The sequence below is a fragment of the Carassius auratus genome, chromosome 5 (assembly GCF_003368295.1).
Source record: "Carassius auratus strain Wakin chromosome 5, ASM336829v1, whole genome shotgun sequence".
Lineage (NCBI taxonomy): Eukaryota > Metazoa > Chordata > Actinopteri > Cypriniformes > Cyprinidae > Carassius > Carassius auratus.
Genome location: NC_039247.1, coordinates 17,271,919 through 17,297,653, shown reverse-complemented (window position 1 = coordinate 17,297,653; position 25,735 = coordinate 17,271,919). Strand labels below are relative to the sequence as shown.

Here is a 25,735-nt window from a genome sequence, read left to right as displayed (position 1 = left end):
CGCATTTCCAACAATAACAAAGGCGAAGCTTGATGACGCAATGAAGCAGGTGACGATGGGAGATGTCGTTTTTAATGCGTTTTCACCATAGCAATGTATCTAAATTGGATAAACGAATCATGATCACGGATGACGGAATTTATTCGTTTTTGTATTACCTGTATATCTGATCCTATTATTTTATGTAATACCCCTCTCCTCGCACTCGCTCCGAGTGGGGCTCGAACCCAGGTCTTTGGCATGGGAGGCGGACGCACTAACAAGGAGGCTAAATGGCTACGTATTTATGGTTAATGCCGTGTTGTTTAACGTAATGACTAAACGTATTTTTAACAACACATATCCGATTGTATTTAATTGTACTGCCATAATCTCGGTCACCACATGTGATAAAAATCCTTACCTTAGTACAAAGAGCAATATAACTTTGTTTATAAGTGCTATTATTGAAACTGCCACGTTATGTAATTTTCTCACAGGTAACGTTATTGATAAAAAAATGAATGTAACAATGTACAGGCATGTGGTGTAATTCATATCTATTAATATCATATCATCTTTACCGTAACCATTACGTTACTTGTACAATAACAAAATAAATAATTGATTTGCTTACCTGTCTATCAATACACTCGCGAGAGCAGAGTCTCCGTCAAGTCCAAGATTTTCGTGCAGCTCTCTCCATCTCCTAAACGCCTGGCCAATATTTATCCTGGTTTTATTCCTCCTTTTGTCACACAGTCTGCGTGTATCCGAATATGGACGCTTACGTTTTACTGGCACTTCAATACTCGCCAAAGAGTAAAAGGTGATCCATAACAACGACAACCAAACCATACGCACATCTATAACATAACCACCACTTCCGCATTTGACCATGTGATATTCTGGTGTGGTGGAACATCACATGGTCTACACCGGAAACAAAGTATAGAGCGGACATTGCGTCACTGAGAGGCGACATTTCTTTTCCGGGACGGCCAGTTATTTAAAATCGGAATTTCTCTGAAATTAAAAATCTTTGGAGACTTTTGAGATATTGTAAGTCCACAACTGGAGGAAATATATCACACTGTGCAAGTTATTTTTGGAAATTTTATTACAAAATTCCTCCATATTTGAGCTTTAAGAGTGCTGCATTGGATTAATAAATACATAATTACATTAATTCAACCACACGGTCATTACCCAGTTCATCGGAATCAAATGTATCCAGGATATTCCAAGAACACAACATCAACTTGCTGAAGAAGTCAAACTTTAAACTTTGTGTGCAAACTCCTGCAGGCGACTGATGTATTAGAAAGCCAGTACTAAAATGAAGATCGGGCTGAAAGATCCTAAACCTGATCTTGGTCAGCTAAATATAAAGACTCATTTAAGCCCTGAAGAGAAAGTGACTTAATCATAACCCCAGACCAGTTAACAGAGCCTATTTTGTCATTTGTCACCCTCTTGTCTGGTCTGTTCGCCTTAAACGGCGTCCTTTGATACAACTCTAGATTCACTAGCAAGTGCAGGCAAAGTGTTTGCTTATCAGTAAGAAGGACATCACCCTAATCTACTACAGTATCCTCATGTTTGCTGGAAACATAAATATAGGCAATGTATTATGGAAGCTATGAAATAAGCAATTGCATTTTGTTACTTCTTGAAACAAACAACTTTATAATTCAAAACAGGACCGCAAACAGCATTAAATGGACACCATTTGTCACAGTGTCTGGTCTGTGTTTCCCTGGGTGTCCACTAGTGGTCTCACTTCCCCACTGCAGGCACTATATTTCCCACAAGCCTTTGTCCCATTCATCACTGTTGATTGCACACCTGTTAATTGCACTCAGCTGTCCTCACTTTCATCATTTTCACCTGCCTATATAAACCGGTCTGTTTCTATCTGTTTCATGGAGTCCTTGTTTTCCGTCACCCGGCTTTCTCGTGTTCCCTAGTGTTTTTCATGTTCCTTGTTTTTTGGACTGCTTTTGTTGTTATTGACTTCTAGCCTGTTTTTGGATTTGATTTTTGGATTCCCCATTAAACACTGCAAACTGGATCTGTCGTTTTTTGTGTGCATTCACACAAACTCCATTCTCTGTTACGAATGCACACACAAAACGAGAGATCCAGTTTATAAATGAAGACAATAGTGCCGTTTAATATTTTTGTTGAAACTGTGAAACTTTTTTCAAGATTCTCTGAAAATTTTCAAAATAACAGCATGTATTTGACACAGAAATAATTTGACCCTTTATAGATATATTTACTGAAACTTGAGGCCAATTGAATGCTGACCACAAAACTTTGAGTAATGTATACAAGACCAATCTTATTCCTACATTTGAGAAATTTGACGTAATAGTGCATTTTCATGAATAGTCCGAAAATATTACATCCTCTCTGTTCTATTGAACAGTGTGTCTGATAGTCTGATGACACTGACTTGCACTCAGTGCGGTGTAGTAATGATAGCGGCTTTTGAAGAATAGCTGAGATCCTTCCTTTATAATCCAAAAACCAAATATTAAATTGCTATGTAGTTTAATTATAACAGAAAGGGTTGCATGAACTAATATACACAGTAGAATATGTTGTTACAAATGGCCAAATACAGTAAAATGCCTTACAAAACATTAACTGGATTGCATTTTTATACTTATTTGCTAGTAGTTAGTGTCTATTCATGACCTGAGAACAGATTTAGGAGGCGGATTTGGAATGCACCTCTGATTCCAGTTCTTCTCTATTTTTGGAATGTGTTTCATCTCTTAACGCTGCACTCTATAACACCAGGAACAAATCCACAAAGCACAAACACACACATGTACTAAATGGGGACATTCCAGAGACTTTTATTGTTTTTATTTATAGAACTAATCGTTATAAATGTTTAACCTAACCCTAACAAAAATTTTCAGCATTTTACAATCTAAAAGAAAGAAATATATATGTTTTTACAATGGAGAACTTCCCCAAAAGGCTGTTTTGTGGAATTTCTGACAAATTTGTCCCCAAAATATGGTTAAACAGGTACACACAAACACTCTGAAGGCAAGAGCCTCAAAATAACAAAAATCTAACTCTAAATAATTACCCAATAACATTGATAGTTTATTTATTTTGCACTGTAATTTCAGCAGTCTGCAACTAAACTAATTTTTAAATCAAGCTGAGATAAGTAGATGAACTTATAAACCCATTCATGCCAGCCTGTCTTCAAAAGTGTCTGTAGCAGAGGATTCTATCAACTAAACAGCTCCAGGAGGATCCAACGCCATACAGTTTCTATTCACCTCTTTTCTTAAGCGCAAATGTAGTGCAGTGAATACACTACAACTTTTGTTTGCTTGTAGACAGAGGACATAAAAGAAGCCAAGACACTGTGCATTGTAACTTTTCTATGCCAGACTAAACTGGGGTTACACTGAGCCAGCCAATAATGCAAGACTTTTGTCCAAGTGCAGTTCAATTTTCTGACAACACTGCCATCTACAGGCTTCCAACTTACACAGTTTCAGTAAATGAGTGCATGAGCACAAATACAAACTCATTACTGAACCAACGACCCAAATACAAGCCCAAATACAATTAAAATACATACAACTATTAAGTTTCCTTCCCCATCAATCAAACCTCAATCAAACAGTCAAAATAGAAAAAGACATGCATACAAAAAAAAAAAAAAAATCCATTAAGTCCTATTATCTCGCCGTTTCCGTCAGAGAGAGAGAGAAAAAAGTGATGTAAAGCATACATGAAAGCATCTGAGGAAAAACAGTTCACCCCATGTAGCGCTGCAGAGTAAACTCACCGCTTCATTTAACAATGATCCAGCCCTTTTACTCCACAGGGTGCATAGAGCAGACGGGCGCACAGTCTCACGATGTGTGCCCCCTTTTACTCTGACAAACATTTATTTTCCTACTCACCTTGTTCTACTACTTTTACAACTAAATGAAACACCGTGTTGTTCTTGTTGTTTTCATATCTTTCGTTCCCATCCTATCTCCTCACCTCTGTCCAACCGTGCATTTGACCAAGGACAGACTGGAGCCAGTTATTTGTTTAGCTCTCCAGTGGAGCCAGGCAGACTGAGAGCCCAGCGGCCGTACTTCTTGTGACAAAGAGCTTGAGAGGACTGGAGGCCAAGGGAGCCTCCCATTGAATGCTCCACTACATTGCTTTATTTATCAAAATGCATATAAAATTATACTGCATATTTTGGTTCTTTGTGTCAGACAGTTCTGTCTAAGGAGCTCCTTGAAAACATAAGTTTTAGTCAACCCTTTGAAATGGATGAAAGAAGGATGAAATCCTTGGTTTGAAATCCACTGAAAAACTGATGACCGACACAAGGTTTATGGTTTCCTCAGCTAGACAGTTTTCAAAGTCAACTGAGGGACCAGAGGACAATTTATGGGAATGAAATATTTCTAATTATATTTATATAATTAATATAAGCTGTAAGGACGTTTGGTTCTTACAATTCTCACCTACAAGCTAATTCCAAATGAAGTTTACAAGAAAGAAAGAAAAAGAAAGAAAACTCAAAGGGCGCTCCATGTTTACGGACACAGCAATGTTTTTAGACAGCAGTTACGAAGAAACAGGAGAAATTCCAGCACTAAACACACCTTGCCAGCCTTAATTAGAGCTGTGTTTAAAGGCTAAAGGGTTTTGTTTGGCTTAACCACTAAAGCTGGCTAGGCTATATTGGTGCTAATGAGAAAGGGCCCATTCTGGCTGGGAAGGGAGGGAGTGGATTAGGCTGGGAAATGCATAGAATGGACAAACCTTTACTGAAGCCTCTAAAAAATCAATTACCAGTAGAATTTACTGGTCCAACATTCACAAACTCACAAGCACATTTCATCAGAAGTGTCATCCATCACCAGAGCTTTTCACAGCGATCTCTGATCCCGAAGGAATTAGCCACATCAGGACCGCTGGCTTTCACACAAATGTCCCACCAGATTTAGTCAGAAAACGCATTGAAAATCAATTTTCCCACTACTCCCCACGCTACAGGTCCCAATGATCCCGAAGCCACATCCACAGCTGTTGCCCTGCCTGAAATCAGCACAACAAAGACCCAGAGCATCCCCTGTGAAAGTTTGGGAAATCATTCATCCGCTATGCTTTCAATCGACTGAGCAACCGTAAAGTAGGCAACAATACATTTCAGGGAGGTACTCAGATACGCTTTGTAAAACTCACTTTAATAGATGCCAGCGATAGACAACGGTGATAAGCAACTACTGGACCAATCTCAAATACCAAAATGATTTTCAGATCGAAAGAGGGATGTAACAACAACAAACAAACATTAATATGGCAAAGGATCGGGTTAGTGGCCTAATGTATTCCATCTGAATTAATTTTCTAGCCCTTATCCATGGTTTATGCACAGCCATCTGTTGAGCGTTGACTTAGACCAGCTGTTCAACATCAACATTTGAGTCTCTAAATAAGATCAAATCTCCACAGGCTGGTCACTATCCTGGTAGCCTTTTGTCTCCAGTTGTAGATATGGTTTAGAGGGACTTTGGAGATGACATCATGGCCTAGGATGACCATGAAATGGCTTCTTTCAGCCATTCATGCCGATATTCAGCAGATGAATTCGTCTTTAGTAAAACTGAGAAATGCTCTTCAAGGTCCTCTGATACGTAGAGAGAATATATTCCCATAGCTAGCTGATAAGCTGTATAATGTTATCTGAGAATGAACGAGCTGAGGTGAGCTTGGTGGGAACAGAAATATGATGATTAAGTAGAAACCTTGATGATTTAGACGCATCAAGTCTTAGCTATTGTTGTCTAAAACTTTTCAGTTGTTTACTGGCAGCAAGTGTGGGAGAGAGGTAGATAATGGTATTGTCACAGTGAAGTGATTTGTCTCACCACACAGACAAGGAAGAGAAACGGTGAGGATCCCATCTGGGTTAGACACTGGCAGACGAAGCCAGTTTGAGGAATCCCCCACATTTACACACGGTAACTGCCATCCAACACACACGCTTTCCAACCCGTCCCATTCTCCCCATGGGATCTGTCAGACCACTAAAGCATTATCTGTTAAACCTCTCATGACTAGGAACGAATGCAGTAGACACAATCTGGCAGTAGACATTTTAACTGCTTCCTGTATCACAACTGAGGCAGTAAAATTTTATTTTTTTAAAGAAATAAAGTAAATGCTGTCCGTTTGAACTATTCAGAGAATATTGGGGGGGAAAAAGTGCCACGGTTTCCACAAAACAATTTGAAAAGCACACCTGTATTAAACACTGATAATAAATCAGCATATTAGGATAATTTCTGAAAGGATCATGTGACACTAAAGACTGCTGAAATGCAACTTTGCCATCACAGGAATAACCGATTTAAATGCTATTTTACAATATTACTGTTTTAATGTATTTTAAACAAGAAAAATGCAGCCTTGATGTGACTTTTGTTTTATAAAAAAAAAAAAAAGAAAAAAAAAAGTTTTTTTTCTTTTTCTTAATCGTACCAACTCCAAATTTATGTACTATAGGGTATTTAGTAACCTATATACTCGTTGACTGAGAATGATAAAGAAGACTGATCAGAGAAAAGAAGCTGTTTAGACTAGAAAAATGAATGACTGAAATGGTTAGCCAAGGACAGCAAAATAATAATTTACCAGATTAACACCTTGTGTGTAAGGTGCTTTCCCTAGTTCTTTTGAAAGAGACATTATAGTCGGTAAATGGACCCTTCTGTCTGCTTAAACTGAAAGGTATAATGAGTGCTGTGGGTGACGACGTGTCAGCAGCATCTACAAAACCACTCACAAATCCAGCATGTTCACAAAAGGCCTCTGTCTGGAGATTCACACACAAGCAACCAAAGTATATCACATACAAGCCTCTAACTGAACACCTATCAATTTTTTGTTTTTTAGTTGACATGAAAATGAGGAAAATAAATATTCAATAAGTTGAGGCCAAATTGCCTTTCTTCATAAAACAACAGCTGACAGAATAGGGCTTTAGATCCAGAACTAAATATACAGTACTAAAGTACTGGGACGATTTTGTGTGTACCATTTAAAGGGTTGCAGTCGCACCGACAGTGTGTCCTAGGATGTGATGTAAGCCGGCTGACAGCGATGTCATTTGTGCGTGGCATTCATTAACATTAACAAAGAAGAACCACGTTAACAACAGGAGGATGGAGGACGCTGTGATCGAAGGAGCTGTGTTTTTGTTGCGTCTCGAGGGGTTACAATATTGCACATGGAAAGTCGACGTATACGTAAAGCGAATGAATGAACGGAAAGGACAACTGGCAGTGCTACATTTGCTACAAGTGCCTGCACTTCAGTGTTTATGTTCACCATACTTGCAAAATAAGTTGACACAATGTTTACAGTATGTTACACAACGTTTTAAATCATGGCGGGTGAGGGTATTTTTGAAAGCGTCTGGCCAATCAATGTCTACTTACGTCATAGTTAGTACCAGTTGTGCTGGTTAGACCCTGCTCCATAGTAGGAGCTAATTTGGTTCTCGAAAAAGGCAGTCCGATACTACTAAAAATCGCACCTAGTTCTGCACCTAGAAAATCTGTTTTTAAAATCTGTGCTTAACAGGAGAGTTCTACCAAAAAAAGAAAATTCTATCATAATTTACTAACACTTAAGTTGTTACAAACCTGACTTTCTTGACCTTTTGTGTAACATAAAGATGATGAAACATGAGAAGAATGTTAGGAACCAAACAGTTTTGGTTACCATTAACTCTCATTATATGTTTAAAATATAAGGGAATTCAATGGAAACCTAAACTGCTTGGTTCCCAACATTCTTCACAATATCTTCTTTTGTGTTCCACAGCAGAAGTTCATACAGGTTTGGAACGAGGGTGAAGGTGAGCGACTTGAGGGCGACTAAATGATGATAGAAAATCTTTTTGGGGCTAACAGTCCCTTTAAAGTAAATATGGTTGATGGGGAGAAGAAAAAAACAAAGATCACCTGATGTTGTGCGATGAGAAGGCCCACAGTTTTCAGAGCTTATGTTCTCCAAACAAAGCGTGCAGCAGGAAAGCCGTTTAACAGATGACAAGCATTGCCTGGAGAAAGAGAAAGAGATATTGAGATCAATTCGGTTGTTAAGTGATGACGTAAGAAGCGCTGTTTCTGGGTCCAAGCCTCAACTCACTTCACTTGAGAATACGAACTCAGCAGCCGTTTATGAGCACTGTTTATTCATATTAATAATTTAAGCTAAACACTTTCAAACTTATGGTATACACTACAGTCTCTGTGCCCACAGCGTCCAAAACACAAATAATTTTTATATATATTTTTTATATTTATATTTTCATTGTCTGGCTATCTGGGACTTCGGTATGGAGTTAAATGTTATGATTATAAATTTTTCGCTAGTATTCTATAATATTGTGAGTTTATATTAGCACCTTTTGTTGTTTTCTCGTTGTAACTGATAGAGCTTTTGGACACGGAAGCGCTGCTATGTGACGTCAGACTTAACAAGCGAATAGGATGATGTCGACTGATCCTTTGACATTTAAAGAACGAAAAAACACAAAAAACACATCCATAAGGAATGTTTAAAAATACATTGATGAAGCAGCAGCTGTTGCTCTGCTGCAGTCACTATCCATGACATCTGACAACTAGGGGTGTCCATGGTTAACCGGTTAACCGATTAACCGTTAAAAAATGTGTAACCGAGTGAAACATTTTGCTCGGTTAAGTGACGTCAATGGCGTGCATTGAATTTAGTTGTAATACATTTTTGCACCACCAGAGACCGCCAGAGCGCTCCCAGACATTTGTAATATCCACAAGAAGAAGTCATTTTTCTAATGTGAAGCGGGCTAATACGAATGACGGGGCAAAATGCAAGTATTGCAATACAGTGCTTAGATATACTTCAAGTACAACCTCGTTGTTGTAATCTCAACAGCCAACACTCGGGCATCATTAGGCCGGTCAGGACACACTGGATGCGTGGCGAAAGCATCTCAGCTGCGTGGCGTGTCTGTTTTTAATTCGGTTCCCATGTTAACAGGTTAGAGCTTGCAGACTGCCTGCGTGAGACGCGCGGCTCAGGCGCGGCTCGACGCGTGCATGCTAGAAATAGAACCGACGCCTTGTTGGAAGCGTTTACAGGCAAAGTATAATAGGAAAATATGTTTATATGTCATTTTGTACAAAAATACATATTAATTCATGACATTTTGATATTTGAAAGTCTATAGGTTGACATAAATTCAGATATAAATGTAATTTAAATAAATAAATATCGATTTTCAAATATTGTACGTGTCAAACATAGTCATAGTAGACTTAGCGAGGCGGCCGCGGAGTCTGCTTGTTACCTTTTGCCTTATACATTTTTGGCTTATTCTCAAATTCAGATTGTGTTAATGGGTGGCATTATTAGGCAGTTTTAATAGGACAATTTGACCGGAGAGATTAAATTTCGTCTGACATTCCTTTTTTTTTTTCGGCCAATGTCCGGAAATTACTATGGTTATGGTTACTATGGCACATTATGGTTAACCGAGTATTAACCGCTAAGGGCCTCGGTTAACGGTTAATGAAAAACTTGAGAACGTGCAGCCCTACTGACAACCTATGAATTTAACTGTCCCCTTCAGCTAAAACTGATTTAGTATATGGACATGATGCCTGGTAGATGCCTGCTGAACAGTGCTGACAGCTGTGACTAGTTTTTTCAAATATTTCATGAGCAGCTGATCAGAAATAAATATACACACAGAAAACATAATTTAATGGAAAAAAGCTAAAACTTCAACTTGAATAACAAATCTTTAAGTATCTTGAAGCGTAGGAGCTTTCGGCAAAGCTATTAAATACAGTGATTAAAGACTTAAAGATTGTTTTATTATAACATGGCTCAGAGATAGCAATTTAGGAAAATAGCTTCAAATTTATTAAAAGTAACACCTGAAACAATGAGACAACTTCATCTGAGATGCATGGGACCGTTAGCCCCTGGTGACTGATATTGTGTTTTTTTTTATGGCGTAAGGGGTCAAAGGATCATAAGGTTATGACAATACTAGTGCACCCTCCTGCAGATAAAGCACTGTATTGTGTGGAGATCACTGAAGCTCTGCTCTCAGCAGGAAGTTGAGAGCTGTGATAAGTGATCTTTGGAGGAGAACAGACAGTGGCATTGTGACCCTTTGGGTCACTGTACACTCACATCAAAGCATGAATCCCACATCCAACCCATCTCTGTAATTACAAGAGCTCTGAGTACAGGTGGAACTTGAGAGGAAACTTATAATACAAGAAGATGTGCCCTGGAATTATAAAGATGTGTGTGAAACAGATCTAGCTGAAACTTAATATTAGGTACATTTGATATCACAGTACATCTCATAAATCTAAACCATTCATTACCTATTACTTGCCAATTAATTTGCTCCAGAAATGTGGTAAAACTTTGTTTCAAAATGTTGAAACCAGTTATCTGCATTAGCAAACCTCCGAACACAGTGGATAGCGTGAGAGATGCTCATTTGGTCTAAAGGCCCCTCGTGTCTATAAGACATGGCACCCCAAGTGGACTGATCTTACAGAACACAGCTCGCCTATGACCTTGACACCAGAGGAACTCCTGGGAATGAGCTCAGTAATTGCGAGCATGGCTTAACGAATCAATGGGCACTGATCAAATCAGGAGAAGCATTGTCTATCGACTGCAAAGCCGACTGCAGGGACCCTCCTCCTGCTGTGGACATGCAGCGGAGCCTGTAAATAAAGCCCACAATAGGAGCTCTGTCACGTAGCCACACAACCACGTAATGTTTGGGTTTAGAACAGCAGTCAGAGGGACTAACACATAATCTGGCATTACTGAGAGAGTGAATGATAGGGTATTTAGAAATAAACAAGGATCTTGGGTTTTATCCCTTAGGCAGTATTAATGGAGCTTATGAAGGATTCAAAAGAATGAGATTTGTGAATCTTATGAAGAAGAACTGAAAGACTGCAGGTAATAACACTGAATGCAAAATGAATGCATTGAAAGATAGTGAATCCTTTTAAACATGACCAGTTATCTGTTGCTTGGAAGCTTTGCCAGATCAAGACAGTAATAATCTCCCTCTCAGGGAGCAGACATGTCTGCAGGCCTGAGGTTAAAGGGGGGGTGAAATGCTCATTTTCACTCAATATCCTGTTAATCCTGAGTACCTATAGAGTAGTACTGCATCCTTCATAACTCCAAAAAGTCTTTAGTTTTATTATATTCATAAGAGAAAGATAGTCTGTACCGATTTTTCCCGGAAAAACACGACTGACTGGAGGCGTGACGTGTGGGCGGAGCTAAAGAATCACGAGCGCCAGTAGGCTTTTGCGTTGAGAGCATGTGGAAGCTGTGACATTACCCAGAGCTGTTGAAAAACATATTTAACGGCTCTGACATTACCTTGAGGAAAAAAACCATCATCCAAAATAAACCATGGCTAACAGTCAGATTCAGACGTTTATTTATGATCCAGAATCAGATCCCGAGGCTGAAACTGAACGAGAGCAGCAGCAGCAGCGACGTTTTTTTTGTGACATTTTGCGACGCTCTCGCTCTGATCAGTGATTGTCTGTGCTCAGCCTCTCAGTGCTCTGCTCTACGGGAGCGCGCGCTCTTCCGGTAGAAGTTCCCTAGGACCCATTTAAGGAAATTCCGCTCCATTTAACGTCACACAGAGCCATCCTCGGAAAAAACTTTCCGAAACTTGTGACAAACCGGAAGGAGTATTTTTGGAACATAAATACTCATTCAAACGTACAACTTAATTTTTGAAACTTTGTCCATGTTAAGCATGGGAATCCAACACTTTAACAGTGTAAAAAAACTCAGTATGCATGAAATAGCATTTCACCCCCCCTTTAAGGAATTTTTTATCAAATCATCAGCCCCTGGAAGGGTTATCCACAGTCCGAACCCTCTAACATAATACATTTAATCCACAGCATTTGAACCCACAAATGAGAGACTAAATAAAGCAGCTGTGCCTCAGAAGATACAAGTGGTGTTTGCCTGTCCTAACTAAATATGCAGAAAGTGTTTCAAATGTGTCTTTTATATCTTACTATTACTTACTAAATCACCAATATATGTATCGTTGATGAATTTGTGAAAAGTTCAAGTCAAATAGTAGAGAGTTAGAATGCATTACATAATGCATGTTGTAGTAGGCTCAAGTTATCCGTGAGATTATTGAGTGAAAGCAATACCCTTATTTGCATCCACTTACATTGTGGACGCACTTTCTCTGCACTGTCACGATTCATGTCGTGCTTGAACTCAAACTTGGAATCAGCACTTCATTGTGCCGTCACGCACTTGGAACCAAACTACAAACTGGTCAGCTCCAGCAGGTGACAACAGCAGGTGCCCCAATAGCGTGAGTGGATAATAACAAGCGCGCCAATTTAACTAATATGAAAATGACAAGTAAGTCGACAAGTAAGCCACCAATTTATCAAAAGATACATTAGATCCAGCTGGTAACTTCTGAATGCCAACTGCCTCCACATTTAATTTAAATGTACTTCAAATACATTACCCCAAACTCTCGCACTACAAACTTCAGGCATCATCAGTGAAAACAATTTATCCATACAATTACCTTAAATCCACTAAAAGTGTTTTGCCACATTTTATTAATATGATAATATGAATATGATGTCCCACAGATAATTCAACATTGTGAGCAGTTTTAATCAATGGGCTAAAAAGGTCACGTTGACATACAGGTGAAAGATGAATCCTGATGGAAATTTGGTTACCGAGGTGAACCTGCCCCTATTAGCAAAAACAGAAACCTGAGAAGACTATTATGAACTGGACTTCGCTTTAGCTCTGCATTGAGCTCAGAGAAGATAAGCACTGAATCCCACACAGACTCAGACAGCCAGGTTGTTTCAGATTAATAATAAGCAGAAGCATTAAGGTACTACATTCAGTTTGATTAACATTAATTATATTTGGGGCAGCCTATTAATGTGTTGTTTAATCACACTTCAGAGTATTTATACATGTGTTATCAACAGAAGCATGTATTCATGTTAGCATGTCTGAACAAAAATACTGGTTGAGATAAGATCATTGAGAAATCAAGTCGACTGCTTAATGTTTAGCAATTAACAGGATCTCCACAACAAGCATTTGCAGGACGTCAACAGCAAGGAAATGAACATTTCATGGATTTGGAACAACAAAGAAAATAATGGCAATTTATTTATGAGTGAACTGTCCCTGTAACTACTATACTGAAGTTAGCCAAAACTTTATTAGATTCTATAGGCTTATTTTGGAGGGAGGAAAGCAGCCAACAGCTGCATACAGAAAGCATGCTTAGAGGAGAAAGGACAAACTTAGCAAGCATCTACTTATATCTATAAAAAAGGGAGACGGTTAATCCAGTCAAACACTGGATAAGAAGCACTTGTGGCTAGGACAACTCCGGTACACACACTGTACATGCTGTGTATATTTCAAGGTAGTTGACCCAAACAGTAAATTCAGCAGACGTCAAGAATAAAGTTCATGTCAAGAATGAAATTCATGTTGTTGAGGTGTTTTTTTTTTTTTTTTTAAATGGTGCAATCAGCAGCTTTGTGTCTTCTGAATAGTAGTGTGCAATCACACAATATGTACTGTTTTATGTATATATGCGATAACCGCAATATTTAAAATGAAGAGTTCTCTTATGATAACACCACATGTAAGTATTCCAGTGCCAGTACCTGAGTAAGCTCCCAGGTGGCAGTATCGTGCCTTAACGCTGACACCTGTCACACAACAAGACGACGATGCAGCGACTCCGAGGAGAGCCGTGTTCATCAGAGTAATTTGCCATTATTTTACTAGTCATAGAATGGGAAACGTTATATTAAACCTGCAGTAGGTAACTTTTGTCCTGACAGTAAAATATTAGACAGATAATCTGTGAAAAAAAATCAAGCTCCTCTGGCTCCTCCCAGTGGTCCTATTGCATTTGCAGAAAGTCATGCGCTCCCGGTAAAAAACAACCAATCCGAGCTGCGGTCCGTAACTTTGTTTGTGTTCAAAATGTAGAAAAATGTATATAATAAGCGAGTACACCATGAATCCATTTTCCAAACCGTGTTTTTGGCTTGTCCTGAATCACTAGGGTGCACCTATAATAAGTGTTTATATTCGGACTATTTTAGATTGCTTCGGGGGTACCGCGGCGGAGTAGCCCAGTACCTTTGTGATTCTTCATAGACATAAACAGAGAGAAGTAGTTCCGGCTACGATGTTCTTCCACAAGACGCAAGCAGTTCTGTTTATTAACCGCTAGAGCGTCAAAAGTTACCGACTGCAGCTTTAACCTGTTCACAGGAGTTTTCTGTGTTCAAATATTTATGTAAAGGGTGATTATTTTAATAGGTACTGCGTTTTCTTTACTCTTCTTATTTTTGTATTTCCAATAAATACAGCCTGTGCGTAGTCACACTTTATTTCTTTGTTCAAATCTATTAACAGTTACATGGTTAAAACTGATCTTGAAAAACTGAGCGACCACACTGCTACAATAAACTCTGTAAAATGTTAAGTCAGTCGCAGTGCCATGCACTTAATGCCTCATCAGTTATTGAGGCCTGCACAACAAATGCCATTCATAAGTTGCACAAAACTACCTGTTCTTGAATATCCTCCATATCATCCTGTCTTAAAATTAGTTTTACTGCTTTCAGACAAGCCAGTCAGCATGTAACCACTGGACAACTAAAGGTAATGTGTAGGAAGACATCATCCTAGCTGACACTGACAGGGTAACTCAAGCAGTCCAACAGGCAGCGGTAGACACCTTCATCTGAAACCTGAGAAGATCAGTGGTCAGTCAACCAAGCTCTCTGTATGCTGTCAGCTGGCCACAACACATACAGTCAAATGTGGGAGGTTAAATACACTAGAGCTTACATATACACACTGCCTAAATAATGGCTTATTTGTTACTTTTTAAGCAAGGAGGTCAATAATACATGAAAAACTCCTACCATTTCCATTTATATCAATGGCATTTGCTCAGTGAAATACAAAAAAATATATATTCTGCCATGTTTGCTCAATCTCATCAAGTTGGGCTTCCAGCTGACATGAGTGCCAGTTGCTTAGTATCAAAGGGCGGACTTCTATAAATGATGGGCACTCAATTGAATTGTGTCTGCCACATACCATTCTCAGTATTTTTCACACCAAGGACTATTTGGCATTTGCCTTACCTTAGTAAAGACCTACGTTCCTCAGACCTGCCCGTTCCTGTCCCAAACCTTCAGCTCTGTTTTCATCAAGGCTACCCTTCACTGCATTCCACTGAGCACTGAACTTTAGAAAGCAGCGTAGGGGAGATCAGGGGAGGGTTCATTCCCTGATTATCTTTTACTCACTTCAATCAGACCTTTTGTGAGAGATAGGAATCCTATAATAAAACATCTACAGTTCTGTGTCTCTCACGCTCCAGTCTACATGAGCTCCATCATGAACAGCCATCAAAACAACCAATTAAACCAGGCCTCATTAAGCACAACATTTCTAAGAGTTCCCGGGGGCAGTCTTTCTAGGATTTGATGGCGCAATTTCAAATTCACAATGTCATTGTGTTGTATGGGCAACAAAAGTAACTAAAATTGTACCAGTCTGTTTCTGAGGTTAAAATAGTGTAAGCATATTCAAAATAGTTACAAGGTATATTCCAGCTTTTAATTTGTACTACAATTGGCCTTGGCTTGCCCCTAAAGACAAAGGTAAGGCTAAAGGATTTTTTTTTTTTTTTTTTTTTTTTAATGTAAATCCCAGCTGCATCTTTGCCCCGAGTCTGTTTTCTCTCCTTTCACCTGAAGAGATCTTTACATAGCTACTTGTGGATCTATCTTAGTACAAGATGAAAAGTAAAGATACGATGTGGCAAGGAGCTGTACAAAGAAATCGTTTAGATACACCTGATAAGTTTGAACAACTGTGCGATGTTGATAGCAGTTTTACACATGGAGAGTTGTCATCATCCACTTACATGCATGAAATAAATGAAATGCATGAAATAATAAATAAAAAGAGCCAACATTGGTCTCATTCTGTGAATTTGAAAAGGAACATTCAATTACAGCATCCGGTTGGATTCTGTTTGCATTCAAAGTTATAGAGAGTGCACCCATTCAGTCAGATCTCCGAAATCTAAGGACAGGGCAGTCAAAGCTAAATATGAGAAGGAGAATTCAGTCAGTCAGACAAAATAAACTTCACTCAAACTCAAGACAACTGACCGTAGCAGGGTCTACAAGGTCTGACATTATTCAAAAGGGCATATATTTTGTATTGTATATCCTGTAAAATATCCTTTGTGAAAAGAAAATGTTTTAAATGGGAAACAATAAACTTAAACCATGCCCAAGTTGAGAAAAAAGATTGAAAACAGACACATTTGTTGTAAAGGGCTACATTCATATTTATGTATGCAAACATGAGCCAGTGGATGGACTGTTAAAGTGTTTCTCGATCTCCTACTCGATCCAGAACTTCAAACAGACTACAGTAAAGTCACTGTATTAGGCAGCAACATAATCTAAGGACAATGACTTTAAAGTGCCGAGAACTCTCTGGGATGAAGTAAACCTGATCCTTTGCTTCTCTGTTTTACTGGAATGCTTCTAGCTAAACAGAAGAACCGTCAAATGGCCAGGTGTTCCTGGTCAGAATAAGGGGTGTCATTCAATCTATCCATTCTGGCTAACAAAGAAAAGGACAAATTTTACAAAGCAGTTTCAAGTCTTTGACCCAGTTCCAATCATATTGTGACTGCCAACCTAAACAAGCTATTTGTTTTGCACAGGTTTGATACAGGCACTTTCCTATATTTTATTTTATATTTAATTCTTCTAATTAAAAGTCTTCACCAATTATTTTCCTCGAAAGCAAAATGGAAAGCAATGCAGGATTTTGTTGTTGTTTGTTTGTTTGTTTTTTAAGCCTTTTCTTAGATCCTCAATGCAAAGCTGTGCGAAGTAAAAAAAGGAACGTTTCAGTAATTAATTTAAAACTTAAGAAAATACTAAAGGAAAAGCTGTATTCCATAAAAATTGCCAATAGAATGCATTTTTCTTTTGTTCTTGTAAATATTGCAAGCACTAAACTAAGCCAGTGTGATGGTCCCCGATTGGATATGACCAGTTAACAACAACAAAAGACCAGGACCTCCTGCCTCCTGACATGAATTGCCTTGTACCCAAGTCTCTGCCTCGAATAAAACCCTACTTCAGGCTAGAGGGACAAAAACGGGTGCATTATTACGAGAACTGAAGGAACATTTAGTGCACCTTATGAAAAAATGACTGATTTGATTTCAAAATGCACATGCTGTTCCACAAAGAGAAAGAGCATGCATTAAGTTAATGAGGCAACAAATCCAAGTCATTCAAACACTACACAGAAATGAAGGCAAGTAGCATTTAAAATGCAAACATCTCACATTTTCCACCAGGAAGTCATAAAGAATCATGTGTTCTATGTTGAAGAGATAGAGAGCAGCATATTCTCTAAAGGTAGGATTACTAGAGGACTAATAGAGTTGATTAATATGAATGGATGTAACGATTCACTCAACTCACGATGCGATGCGATTCATGATCCAATTTATCATAGATTTAAGAGACTTAAGACAAATTATAAATTAAATGAAAAAATGCTGCATGATCTAAATTAAATTGTATAATTTCAAAATTTGAAGCAAAAACAGAATGGTCTGATTTTAACTTTGTGAAATTATGCTACATAAAACATTTGAACGAGATAAAAACATCAGATGGGCTGAATGAGATGTGGATTCACCCCTGTTTCACACCGCAAGCGTGAGTGGCGCGCGAGTAGCGCATATTTTTTTCGGCATCCATGTTAATCAATGAGTGCATTCACACCGGGACCAGGAGCAGCACGTGAGCGTCAAGCAGGAGTGTCGCGTGAACAGCAGTGAAGCAGGGGTTTTGGCGCCCGGTCTATTTTTGCTGTGCTGCTCACGCTCAATTAAAGTGAAAGCACACTTTTGATGGAAAAATAAATATGATTTTACACAAAACTTGTTCAAAATGCACAGAATAAACATGTCAAGAGTTTATAGTAATATGTATTTACCCATTTAAACTTTTTAATTAATCGTTTTGGGTGAAAGTATGGTGTATTGTTATGAAAACAAATGTTGAAAGAATTATACCCATTGTTTGAAATGGTTATATTTTCTGCCGAACACGCTTTGCAGCCGCTGCTGTGATGCTGTACTTATACGCTTCCAGTGTGAATACTCGCGAGAGTCTGCTGCTGCAGTGACGGTGTAGTTGCGCGGACGCACTACTCGCGCACCGCTCACGCTTGCGGTGTGAAACAGGGGTTACTCTCTGACAGCAGGTGGCACTTATGAAACAGCAGTGATACAGCGTTTCCTTGGTTACCGTTGTAAACAAACCACAAAAGAAGAAAATAATAACTTTTGTTTTATAAAAACATTCATTTAAAAGCAGCCTACATTCATGTTACCGTCAGCGTTGTTACCCCTTATAAGGTTCTGTATACGGCTCCAATGAGGTTTTGTTCCATCTTCCAAACGGTGCCAACTCACACCAGGAGCAAAGCAACTGGATTCTAGTGATGGGCTTTTCCGCAAATATCACATTCGAATATTTGAGCTCACAAAAAACTAATATTCGAATATTCGTTTATTTAAATTAAGTTTAATGAGACAGACGTTACTTTTCAGCAACATTTATTGTTTCCATCATTTTGAACAAGCTTACACACAATAAGCTTGAACATTACACATCGTGTTTTGTAGCTGAAGACCTTTAACATTGCGTGCAAACAAACAAAAGTACAGATTAAAGCAAAAAAGTGCAGAGTGAACGATAGAGGATTGAGAGAGTTGTAGGCGAGGACGTGGGTGCGATTACAAGCATCTTTGGATTTCTCCTGTCCATTCAATATGACACTTTAAAAAAAGTTAAGTGGGAAGTTGCAGTTTAAGATTAGCAGCATTTTTATTTTATATGAAAAAGATTTGAATTAATTTATTATTAATTTTGAATTAGTTTATTTTTTATTTAATTTTCAGTTTTTATTTGTTTTCATAGCATATAATAAGAAGAAGAAGAAATGCAAATTGAGCACCAAATCAGCATATTAGAATGATTTCCTTACAAAGAAATTAAAAACTATTTTTGAACAAAATATATTGACCTGGAATAAGTAATAAAATATAATTACAAGATTTTCATTGTCAATAGACCTTATGTACAATTAAAATCTACCAGAATCGGTTTGAAAAACCAGCCTAAAAGGTCATGGAACCTATCCACATTATAGTGAGAGATTCTCTATGCTAGAGATGTTTGGTAGGCTTGGAGCGATGGTAAAGGGTAGATTAGATTTACAAACAGTTCTAACCAAGCAGCAAAGTGGAAGTAATTTTCTCTGTATAAACAGGCGGCAGTGGCAGCGTGGATTTTACAGCCTGATAGAGAGAAATGTAGGCGACAGTTCCCTCCACCACAAACTGAGCTTTGATTCCCATGTGCAAATTCAGGAGGCATCTGCCATATGTCCACAAAGGCCTGAACAAAATGAAGAATGTCTATACAACACTGGACCACATTGAGTTTCACTGTATGGACAAAATGTTAAGGAGGTTTTTAAACTGTAGCTATTTTATTTCAAGCAGTATCCTGCTGTTGCTAACTAATGCATGTTGGTACAGAAAAAAAAGAACAGGAAAAATATTTAATGAGGGACACAGTGGGCCTCATTTATCGATCATTTATCAATCATTTATCAATCTAACGAGAACAGATCTTTGCTCACAAATCATGATTCATGAAATATTCATATGCTACCAAATTACCAATCTCATTGTACAAATGAGGCCATCCTTAAAAATATTTTGGTTTGCAGTAGCAGTACATAAAAAAAAAAAAAAAGGGACGGTAGGTAGGTCTATTTTTTTTTTTCAAGTTTCAATGGTGATTACGTGGGTATGAATTTAAACAAATTAGCATATCGTGACGTCACTGACTGGGTCTTCAACCCGTGCCTTCGGGCGCATCATTGCAAACCTCATTTTGATGCAGGCTATATAGACCACAAACAAATAGAAATCTTTGTCAAAAACATGTTTATTACGTGAATTTCAGGTGAGAAAAAAAAAATAGGTACTGCTTTACTTGCATCCAGCGCTAGGTGTCAATGCAACCTACAAATGAGAGACCGTTTACTTTGCTTTCTTGGGTTGTCACTTTTGTAGAAAAAGAAAATCCTGTTTGATTTGAGTGACAAGTGTTCATTGAATCACTTGTAAAATCGATTTAGCATGTCTAGATGCACTTTATACAGCAAACAACACTTAATAAAGGTAAATCCACGGACAACAGCAGGACGAATGTAAAGATTCAATATATTGGTAAAGAACAATATTTCTGTTGATTTATTGGCGTGAAGTTTCATGCACAATGACAAATAGGAGTGGGTGCATGGTGCTTATTATAATTTTTTATTATGATTATTGGTTATGCTTTAAATTTTGTCCATATGATGGCAAAATCACTTTGATAAAGAAGAGATTTTTTCTGTTTTTTTTTTATTTTATTTTTAACAGTGGATTCTAATCTTCAAAAATGACCTTGTTGTATGATTTATGTCTTTTGAGTTCATCCTTCAGATTAGACTATAGAACTGTAGTGATACTTGTTTAGATTCAAAATGTTATTTGCTTTTAAATTCATGTCATTATATCCTTTTTGAGCAATCTTCTTGTACATATATTAGACCAAAATGTCAAGTTTTCCTAGGAAAAGCAATTATTATACCAGCAAACTCAATATTGGATTAACAATGAACAAACTAGGCTATAAATACTTTGTATAGTTGGCTTGGATTATTATATTATTATATAGCCTAATGTTTATTTACTGATAGACAGTCAAAAAGACAACATATAACAGGGTTTTATTTATTTAAAAAATAATAACACCACAGATCCTGAAGAAACAGTAACAAAAACACAGTGACAGAAATATCAGAAATAGCGTATTGGACTGTCACGTGATTAAAGGGGGGGTGAAATGCTTTTTTACACTGTTAAAGAGTTGGATTCCCATGCTAAACATGGACAAAGTTTCAAAAATTAAGTTGTATGTTTGAATAAGTATTTATGTTCCAAAAATACTACTTCCGGTTTGTCACAAGTTTCGGAAAGTTTTTTTCGAGGATGGCTCTGTGTGACGTTAGATGGAGCGGAATTTCCTTATATGGGTCCTAAGGGCACGTCTGCCGGAAGAGCGTCCGCTCCCGTATAGCAGAGCAATGAGAGAGCACAGGCATTCACTAATCAGAGCGAGAGCGTCGCGAAATGTCACAAAAGGAGTGTGTTTTTGGTTGCCAGGGCAAGACAACCCTGCACAGATTACTGAAAGAGAAACAGCATTAAGGGACCAGTGGATGGATTTATTTTTACAGAGCATCAACGGAGTTGTGCAAGTGTTTTTGTTTGTTCCCTGCATTTCGAAGATGCTTGTTTTACAAACAAGGCTCAGTTTGACGACGGATTTGCGTATCGTTTATTTCTTAAGGATGATGCAATCCCAACGAAAAAGGGTCACGATCGTGTGTTGGAACCGCAGGTGGTGAGTAAAACTGCTTCAAATATCTCTGCCTCATTGTCAGTGCATCCGCCTCCCATCGGAGACCCGGGTTCGAGCCCCGCTCGGAGCGAGTCGTTGCTGCTGCTGCTCTCGTTCAGTTTCAGCCTCGGGATCTGATTCTGGATCATAAATAAACGCCTGAATCTGAATGTAAGCCATAGTTTGTTTTGGATGATGTTTTTTTCCTCACGGTAATGTCACAGCTTCCACATGCTGGCGCTCGTGATTCTTTAGCTCCGCCCACACGTCACGCCTCCAGCCGGTCGTGTTTTTCCGGGAAAAATCGGTACAGACTATCTTTCTCTTATGAATATAATAAAACTAAAGACTTTTTGGAGTTATGAAGGATGCAGTACTACTCTATAGGTACTCAAGATTAACAGGATATTGAGTGAAAATGAGCATTTCACCCCCCCTTTAAGGAACGACTCGACCCGAAAAACTCATGAGATGAACTCATCCATTCTCTTTCTGGCTCAGATTGCATTGGTTGAGCGTATGGGGCTGTCACGTGAATACGCAATGACTTGAACCAGAAGACTTCTCAGACAAGAGGTGAGGTGAGCTAATTACAGACTGAAGACCCAGGTAAAAAATGAATTCATCTTTCCTGTATCTTATAGCATTACAGTTTTGTATTGTTTGTAGTGTGATCAACGTTTGCGTAAGTAAGTAGATGTGCTAGTAGCACGTAACATTTTAATAACATTTTGATAAAATGAATGAAATGACTCAAAAAAAGATTTGTTCATTTTGCTGAACGAGACTCAAAAGTCTGAGTCGGTAAAATGATCCGAACTTCCCATCACTAGCCCCTAGAGGTTACAACACAGAGAAAGGAAATCCGGCCAAAAGGAAATAATCTCATCAAAGAGAAATTGATTTTACTGCAAAAACACCCTTTAAACTTGTTATTGCAAACAATTAGACTACATTGATTTAATTTATACGTATATTAAAATACTGGTAAATATAAACATTTATATTTGCCTATTTAGTTCCCCTCAGTCTATTTATTGGTATTCGGAAAAGAACAAGAATGAAAAATAAGTAATTATAAAATTATATATTAAACTATAAAATAAAACACAAATTAGGCAATAGTGGCATTCATCATTCACAGCATACAAGCAAAACAGAATCCAAATGAATACATTTTTGCCATATTTGTCATTATTATTTTTTAAAGCCTAAACAAGGCTTTATAAAATAAAGACATGAAGAAAAGAAATAACCAAAATGAGCGTAGCCTATACTTGTTGCACAGTTATTTTTTTCTTTTGTTAATCTGTTAATTATAAAATATCCTATTATATATTTTGTTTGGTCCTAGTTATTTAATTCTTTTTATAGACTTAATTTCGGTTTTTGTCCATTGACAGAAGCGCTGCAGGTGCGTGATGTGTCAATGTGTGATTCCTCATGGTCTGTTGTTTATTCTGCTATTCGCGCATATAAAGCAGGATTAGTTTTGAGTTGACAAAACCAAACCTCTCCAATCTGCATTTGTTGGTACCATGATGCTGTTCATCAACTTTCTTTGTCAACTCAGGCTTTGATTTAGAATTTATGGAGCGCGTGCACATGAATGTGTGACATCACTGGCGAACAGCCAATCACGAGCCTTGCAACACAAAGCAAGTCTGATTTACATCTTGCGAGAGACCCAGCGAGATTCAAAACTAAAAGGTGTGAAAGAATATGACAAATTTAAAAGTCATATGAAACATGAAAGAGGACAAATAAAATAAATGATCTTCATGTAAGGTCAGATTTGTTTTATTTTTTTAAATAGTGCTATCTATTGATACTACAGCTTATCTATATTACATGATACATTCATATTTATTTAAAATAAATGATTTCTAATAACTGTTAAACTAAAATTGCTTGTGTGTAATGGATAAATAATAATAATAACAACAATATGAATCATAATAATTATAAAAATCATAAAATGACTCCGTAATTATCATTAAAGCCAGTATTTTTATTTATTTTTTTATCATTAGTGACCTTCAATTTTGGAGCAAGATGAACTGGGGGAGTGACTTTGTCTCAGACATGTGTCACTTCTCTCACATCTGATTGGTCCACCATCAGTTTGAGATCTCTAACCCAGAACAGGACCTGCCCCGGAGCAGGTTAGCCGTGGAGTGTAAGTTACTATGGCAATGAATGCCTCTAAAAGCTAAGCCACTTACATGGTACCTTAAACCCAGGATTGGTGCAAACTAACCTGAATCTTACCTGGCCCGCCAGCTAATCCTGCTTCATGGTACAGGCCCCAGATGTGAGATTTGATTGTATAGCACCATTCATGCCAAATTTTCTGTTATACTGTACATTCATTTCTTAAATGAGGCACAGTGTGCATACAGAACCATCCTATTGTTTTCAAATTGACAGTAGCATTTATTCAGTTCACATGGACAAGAAGTAAAATTCATATACAGTTGCACACTGTATGCACATTTAAACCTCTTCTCATTTGAAACAACCACACTGCCACCCATGAACACCACTCAAATTTAAACTAATGTTACAGCCATCTCACTTTTAACAATAAGAATCCCTCTGCAAAGCAAGCATGAAGGCAGACAGGGATCTCACATTTGTAATATGGTCTTTCATCATGTCATTGGTGAAAGGAGGCTTTAGAAGACATTAATCTTGAAATAGTTTGTTCTTTATACAACTGGGACTACCTCCAAAAGATGTCTCGCCATCACAAAGACTTCTTCCATTCACAGTCTCGGAGCAGAACCGCACACAGTCAACACCCTGTGGACCTGCCAATTTTCCTCAGGATTAGCCCCATACAAAATATGCTAGCACAGGTTTATTGTGGTCTAAGAGGTCACAGACTTCTTTAGGAGTGCAACTGTAAAATCTGAGGGAGCCAACAAAGAAGATTTAAAAAATTGCCTGCTGTTGAAATGATGGGTGAATGCAATCAATAAATGATATTTGAATGCGGAAAGGCTATCGTTTCAGATACACCAAACAGAGGTTTCAATTCTGAAAGTGATATTTGTAGGTTGTGGACAATCCGCTTCACTAGAGCATAATAATGTCTTTGTGAGAGTCTCTTACAGACTGTACATGGCAATGAGGCCAACCTGAAAGGATGAGCATGCCAAGCCAACACAGCACACACACAATAATAATAATAATAATAATAATTCTTTACATTTATATAGCGCTTTTTTTTCTAGACACTCAAAGCGCTTACATAGTCAAGGGGTATCTCCTCATCCACCACCAGTGTGCAGCATCCACCTGGATGATGCGACGGCAGCCATAGTGCGCCAGAACGCCCACCACACACCAGCTTACTGATGGAGAGGAGACAGAGTGATGAAGCCAATCAGTAGATATGGGGATTGTTAGGAGGCCATGATGGTCAGAGGCCAATGGGCGAATTTAGCCAGGATGCCGAGGTCACACCTCTACTCTTTACGAAAGACATCCTGGGATTTTTAATGACCACAGAGAGTCAGGACCTCAGTTTAACGTCTCATCCGAAGGACGGTGCTTGTTGACAGTATAGTGTCCCCATCACTACACTGGGGCGCTAGGACCCACACAGACCACAGGGTGAGCACCCCCTGCTGGCCTCACTAGCACCTCTTCCAGCAGCAACCTAGTTTTCTCAGGAGGTCTCCCATCCAGGTACTGACCAGGCTCAGCCCTGCTTAGCTTCAGTGGGCAACCGGTCTTGGGCTCCAGGGTGATATGGCTGCCGGCATATGCACATTTATGTTGTTCAGTGAATAATTTTGCAATTACTTCAGGATCACATGATGGATTTTTGTCTTTGTATGACACTGTACACTGTCTATTGTCTTTGCCACAGTTTATTGATGACAGGTCACTTAGGATGATCTTTGATTCATTATTTGGCCATCTTACCTGTTTTATTATGGTGGTTTTCAGTATATTTTAAAGTACAACGCAGATTTTGGTACTACAACTAGGAATGCATATGCCTGGATAATGAC

The 25,735-nt window shown here is 38.3% G+C and overlaps 1 protein-coding gene across 5 annotated transcripts in view; it reads right to left on the bottom strand.

The window, feature by feature from the left end:
* The window catches only part of LOC113078960 (KN motif and ankyrin repeat domain-containing protein 1-like), a 53,003-nt gene that overhangs the window by 25,561 nt on the left and 1,707 nt on the right, over positions 1-25,735 (bottom strand). For all 5 annotated transcript variants that reach the window (XM_026251187.1, XM_026251188.1, XM_026251192.1 and 2 more), the window contains exon 2: positions 8,001-8,098. In XM_026251187.1, the coding sequence (XP_026106972.1) occupies positions 8,001-8,098 (98 nt within the window). The remainder of the gene's footprint in view (positions 1-8,000; positions 8,099-25,735) is intronic.